This window comes from Episyrphus balteatus, chromosome 2 (assembly GCF_945859705.1).
Source record: "Episyrphus balteatus chromosome 2, idEpiBalt1.1, whole genome shotgun sequence".
In the NCBI taxonomy this organism is placed as follows: Eukaryota; Metazoa; Arthropoda; class Insecta; order Diptera; family Syrphidae; genus Episyrphus; species Episyrphus balteatus.
Window position 1 is genome coordinate 87568503 of NC_079135.1, and position 7006 is coordinate 87575508.

The 7006-nt window shown below is 28.9% G+C and overlaps 1 protein-coding gene across 1 annotated transcript; it reads right to left on the reverse strand.

Annotated features, from left to right (window-relative positions):
• Positions 1-2000: 2000 nt before the first annotated feature.
• On the reverse strand, positions 2001-4319 carry LOC129909553 (uncharacterized). The gene is made up of 2 exons (XM_055986627.1): positions 4098-4319; positions 2001-4037 (listed from the first exon to the last, which is right to left on the reverse strand). Exon 2 carries the CDS (start codon positions 3927-3929, stop codon positions 2001-2003), a length of 1929 nt encoding a protein of 642 aa, XP_055842602.1. The 5' UTR covers positions 3930-4037; positions 4098-4319.
• Positions 4320-7006: the final 2687 nt, after the last annotated feature.

Below are 7006 nucleotides of genomic sequence, written 5' to 3' on the forward strand. Positions count from 1 at the left end.
ACTGCCAAGATCTATCTCGTAAATCGAATTAGATATCTTTCTCTTAATCTTGAAAGGACCCATTCGAACAGGATCTAATTTGTTTCTATTGAGTTTGTTACCATTTTGAATATAAACTAAGTCATTTTCTTCATATTCAATTTCTTTAGAATTCTTATCATAATACTTTTTGTTTATATTATGCGATCTGTTTGCATTTTGTATTGCTACAGATCTATTAAAATCTAAATTGTCTAACGTATTACTATTTAACTCCATTGGGATAATTGAGACATCCTCACCTGTTAATAAATAATTGGGAGAGAAACCCGTTGAAGTGTGAATGGTATTGTTATATTCGGAAATACACTGTTCAGCAATCACTGACCAGGGCTTATTTTTATTTTCATATATTTTGCAACGAATTCTATTTACTAAAGTTTGATTGGTTCGCTCATTCTGTCCATTAGAAAATGCACAGTCTACTGCTGTGAAAATCAATTTTATATCTTTATTCTTTAAATAGTTTTTGAACTCCAAAGAATTAATTCCAGGATATTGATCAGTAAAAATCGTCTTAATGTTGCCTTTTTTCTCAATTGTTTTTACCAGATTAATAAAATCTCTCGCTGTTTGTGTTTTCGACGTAGAAATAAAAGCGTATCGAGTTAATTGATCTACCATCAAATGTAAATACTTTTTTGGTGATCTATTTCCCGTGAAACCTCCTATTGTATCTAGTGATACTATCTCTAATGGCATGGATGCTGGACCTAATTGTGACAACGGAGCTTTAAAATTACCGAATCTTGTTTTATTCTTAATACATGTTTCACAAGTCCTACAAATGATTTTTATGTGTTTGTGTATATTCTTGAAATAAAAGGTTGGTGCAATTGTTAGTATCATTTGCTTAACACCAATATGACCTTGCGAATCATGTATTTTTTTGAGTAATGAGATACCGTAGTCCTCTGTTAACCATACTTTCTCTCTTTTATTTAAAGTTTTGTACATAATTTTATTTTTTATTTTACAATATTTATCACATGTTAATTGCTTTTGATTTTCCAATATATTTTGTACTGTTAAGAAATTCACGATTTTTATTTGTGAATTACAACTATCATTTTTTTCGGGTAGGACTGGATTTCTCGAAAGACAATCAGCTTCTGAATTGTTTTTACCCGGATTATATTGAATTTTACAATCGAATTGTAGGATGAAATTTATGATGTGATTTAATTCAATGTCTTTGCAGTTCTTAATATTTAAATTTCGTAATGGTTCATGATCAGTAAATACTATGAATTTTTGGCCTATTAAATAATATTGCCAGTATAATATAGCTTCTTTTATTGCTAAACATTCAATATATATGGCTCTTTTAGTTTTTTGAGATTCATTAAGTTTTCGTGAGAAATAAAACACCGGTTTAACAGATTCGTCTTCTTGAGGTTGTTTCAAAATTGCACCAACACCTTCTAAGCTAGCATCCGTATAAATGTATATTGGTTTATTTGGATCGAATATAGCTAAGACAGGCGTTGTACATAAATATTTTTTTACTTTTTCAAAGCTGTATTTACATTCTTCTGACCATACAAATTTTACATTTTTTCGCAAGAGGTTATGTAAAGGTTCTAGAGTCATTGCAGATCTGGGAATGTATTTTAAATAAAAATTCACTTTGCCCAGAAACTGTCTTATATTTTTTTTAGTTTTTGGTTCAGGGAAATCCCTTAAAGATACTAAATTATCATTAATAGGTTTAATACTATTATTTGATATTTGATGTCCTAAATAAGTTACTTCTTTTTGTGCAAAACAACATTTGTTTGTATTTAACTTTAAACCTTGTTCTTGTAAAACCTGTAATGTTCTTTTAATGTGTTTTAAATGATCAGAATAGCTATTTGAAAAAATTAATATATCATCTATATAGTTTATAGCAAAAGAATCTAGGTTATTATTTCTTATTATACTTGATAAAATTCTTTGGAATATAGCAGGAGCTGATTTTAAACCGAAAGGTAAACATGCCCATGCCAGTGACCATGGTGTGTAACAAAAGCCGTTTTGTATTTATCTTTAGCACGCAGAGGTATAGACCAAAAGGCTGAATTAATGTCTAGTTTGGAAAAGTAAACACACTTTCCAACACGAACAACAAGATCATCAATTCGAGGGAATGGTTGACCTTCGGGGACAACTATTTTATTAAGCTCACGATAGTCAATACACAACCGTGATTTTTTTCCCTCTTCCTTCTTATATACTAAAGTAACAGGAGAGGCATATGGACTATATGACTCTTCAATAAGTCCTGCTTTTAATAATTTTTTTATTTGAGATTCGATTTCTATTTTATCCGGAATGGAACATTTATATGGTTTTCTAGATATATATTTATTTTCAGTTAATCTAATCGTAGCTTCAAAATTTTTAACCGTACCAATATCAAATTTTTCTTTAGCAAAAACGAGATCATATTTTTTTAGAAGATCATTCAAAACATTATCATTGTTTTCAAGCTCTGAAATTAAGCTATGATTGCATTTTAATTCGTCATTCTCGAGAATGGGACTCAAAATTTGAGTAATTTCTAAATTTTCGTTTTGGCATAATCGAAACTCTTTAATGCAATTGAGCCCGATAATCAAATCTTCTTCAAACAAATCACTTTTCATAATTAAAAATGAAAATTGTTTTTGTATATTTAATATTTTCAAAGAGACAGTTACTTCACCATACACATCTGTGAGACCACTCATTGTTTTTATAGTTTGGATCCCGCTTAAATTGTTAATCAATTGTAATTTCTTAAAAAAATTGTAGTTAATTAATGACACATTTGCTCCAGAATCATAAAGTGCATTGGCAATTTCATTATTGATTAGAACATTAAGCTTTATAAGCGGGATCGTACTCAGTTTTTTTGATTCTGAGAATTTTATATAAGCTGGTCTTATTTTGTTTCTGCATACACTTTCTGAATGAAATCTATTCGTGTAGCCAGCTTTCTCACAGATCTGACATGGTATGAAGCTTCGTTTTTGTCTATTTATATCAAATTCATATTTACTTACATGTGTATTATTGTTTGATATTGGATCAAGTTGTCGCAAGCTAGACATTAGATTTTCGATCGTTACTATTTCTTTCTTATTTATACGCGATCTTACAAACTTTGGTAAAGCTAAAACAATAAAATTGATCTGAGAGCTTATGCTTAGATCTGGATCGACATCAATAAGAAGATTTATCTTTTTTAAAGCAAAATCTAAGAATGGACCATTTAACCAATGAAAAGAATAAGCGTAATCAATTTCACTCCATGATTTCTCTCCAAATGTACTTAGAAAAGATGTCTCCCAATAATCCCAAGGTTTATTCATAGAACAATTTTTGTATAAGGATGAAAACCAGTCTAAAGCAGGTCCTTCCAAGTAAAGTTTTAGAGATTCTGGATATTGTTTTTCATTCAATTTTAATCTTTGACATTCGAGCAAAAACAAATTTAACCATGACTTTGCATTTTGATTTTTACTTGAAAATTTTTCTAGCATCATATTATTTGAAAAAGACCTGATGGGATTTTCAATAGTAGGTAAAGGAGTATTGGTAGTGGGTTGGGGGGAGAAATAGATTGCCTCTAAATAATAATCACCAAAGACTACATTACCTTCCTCATCAAAATATGATTTTTGCAATTCTTTTTTTAGTGTAATTGTAATATTTCTAATTTTTCCTCTTGTATTTAGGCTCTTCACTGCTCCCTTTATTATAGACAGTTTCGTCAACTCCGTGTGTTTTTGTATTGGTTGACTTTCAATTGGAAAAGAAAAAATTTCTTCCCGGCCCAAAATTTCAATGGATTTGACCATTACTGTAGTTTTGTTTTCCCAAGCTTCGGAAGATAAACAGAATTTAACTTTAATATCTTCCATCTTAATTGTTGATTTGTAAGTTTCAACCGTTTGGCTTGAAACTTTGACGATTATATAAAATTAAGTCCAATTATTCGGATTGAGACACAAGTTGATGTAGTAAAGGAACTAAATATTTAATAACAATTAAATAAAACAAATTAACAAAATTAAACATTATTAAATTACCTAAATCAACAATTATGTCGGCTTTGGGATCTGTGACCCAGCTTATTAAATAATTAAACAGCAATTGAAAAATAATTTAAAATAACAAAATATCAATATTTGAAAAGTAAGTAAATAAGTATTAGATATGAATATCGTAAGTGTTTTAGCAAAGTATTGAAAAGGCAAAGTAATCATAATGGTGATTAAGTTTGTCTGATAGATGGCAACAAACTTACATATATATTAAAAATTTCATTAGTATGCTCAAAAACTGAATGAAACAACTCTCTTACAGAATAAAAAAAAATTAACTGCCTGTTGTCGAAATATATTTGAAACATTCAATTTTTCCTTTATGGTTCCAGAGAGAAAAAAAAAAACAATTTTTTCGCAATTTCTATCATCGAAATTTTTGAATATTTCCAAGGTTTTAGTTTGCAAGTTACAATAATATTAAAAGTCAGAACAAATTAAGAGGACGTCAGCTTTATCAATGACCGTAAACTTAATTATCACACATAATAAAACTTTTTGTAGAATACTGTAGCCCAGAGGATTTCAAAAATTTTAAGTTGTTGTTCCTCTGTTTAACAAAAAATATGTTAAAGATTAGACTTTGAGTTGAGATAGTAAGCATCTCACATTTTACGTTTTCAATCCTATATATCATTAAATTGACACTATACAGAAAGGGTTCCCCTAAAATTCCCTATTTGATCTCAATATTTTCTTACGAAAAACGATGCATGAGAAGATGTTGCAGAATTGAATTTTTACAATTCAAAGGGATGCAACTTTTTTTTGGCAAAAGGGGTAAAATTGGTTCCCATGGGATACAAATAATAACAACAATGATTTTTTAAAAAAATATGATGATGTCAATTATAAAATAAAATTAATGATGGGTAACTTGAAGATTCTATATTTGAAGCATTTTACGTTCACAATATTGCAGCTGTTAAAAAAAAAATTCAAAGACAACCTTGAACTTAAGCAGCAAAAAAATGGAAAACAATCAAGTACACATTTCGCAAAATTTTCTTTTTGTGTCTTTAAATTTAAAAATTTGCAATTAATTTTAATTTTTAAATTTGGTAAATAATTTCATGCAGAATATTAAGTGTTATGTTACGCCTCTACTTCACCTATGTTGGAAATCGATAATTTATTAATAATATTTGCATATTATAATAATTTAAAGTCGATTGGACACGTGTCAAGACTTATATGTAAATATAATTTCCGTCATCGTTTTGCGCATTCATCCAAATGCCCAATGTCATATATAGAATCCATATACACATATCTTCCCCCAAGATGGTGATTTTTTTTTTATAAAAAAACAGTAACGAAACTAATGATAGATATAGGGTGAACGTTTTTTAACTATACTATAAACCAATAGATACAGATACGAAAATAATAATATCCGAAATGGGCGGAGGGGTCGAGTACGAGAAAAACGAAAAACTCCAACAATATTCAGAAAGTCCATCCTTATATATATTTTTCTAAATTCGCTCAAGAACCCGAAGCTATATTACCGAACGAATATCCTTCGAACATCCTTTTCTAATAATTTCGATTTGCCCCGGGAATGCAAAAAATACAGCAAAAAAAAAAAAAAAAGTTATATTCACTCCACTGGACCATGAAATCCATTTTGATTTCATTTCCTTACAGGTTGTTTCTTTTTATGCTCAAAGAGCTCCTTGTTAGATATTTTACATATACCATACCTAGATAGCAAATATAAAAGGACGAACGATGACTATGGACATACAAAAATAACCAAAGAAGAGGAATAATTTTATAACATACGGATAGCGAGCAGAGTGTACCTTTTTTTTTTGTTGTTGTTGTTGTTCTTGTTGTACCTGTGTGCGATACAAAGACGAAGAAAACCGATAACCAAGCGCAATTTTGTTGCCAGGGAAATGTGGCTCTGTGGTAACAACACAGGTTGCCCATGGGGAGTTAAAGGACCTTTGCAAAATAATATGCAAAATACAATATAAATATAATAAATGTACATACAAACATACATTTATAAAAGGTATTTCTATGTAGTTATATGTATATGTGAGTATGAATTCGACAGACAAGAAAATTCACCTTCCCGTCCAGTATACTTCGATTGGGCGACCGACCGACATGGGTTCCAGTTTTATTATTAAATAAAAGAAATAGGTATGCAAAAACTTACGTACATACATATGATTTCAAAATTGAATATTTAAGGATGCTGCGACACACCCCAGTGGCGTTTACAGTTTGGTGGAACGAAAGTTTGAGCAGAATTTTTTCATTTAATTAGATTTTTTGACCCCTTTGCTGAATCGAAACTTAAGAATTTAAGTTCTACATAAATCCTTATGTGACAGTTTACGCAGAAGAAAAAGTAGTGAATAAGAGTTTATGTTCAACATAAATTATTTAAGTTTCGATTCAGCAAATGACCCTAAGTTTATAGCTGAGCTATATACACAAATTAACACAGGCACACTGAACCAAAGGTAAATAAAATTAATGAATTTGTACATTAAATTAATGTAAAAATTCATGGCAAATGAGCCAATGCAAAAATTCATTAAATTTAAGAATCTTTTTAAGAACAAATTCATAAGGGAATGAATATTTCTTAAAAATTAAGAATAAGTTCTTAAATTTTATTAATTCTGTTCATACACGAATTCGAAAATTTTTGAAAATGTTTAAGAAAAGTTTCTTAGATTTTAAGAAAAATTCATACAATTTAAGAATTATTTCTTATAATTAAAGAACAAAGTTTAAGAAAAGTTTCTTACATTTTAAGATTATTTCTTAAATTTTATGATTTTTTTCATAAACTCCGTAAAAATTTGAATGAAATGTTGCTTAAATTTTATGAAAAAAAAACATAATAACTATGAATTTTTCTTAAAGTT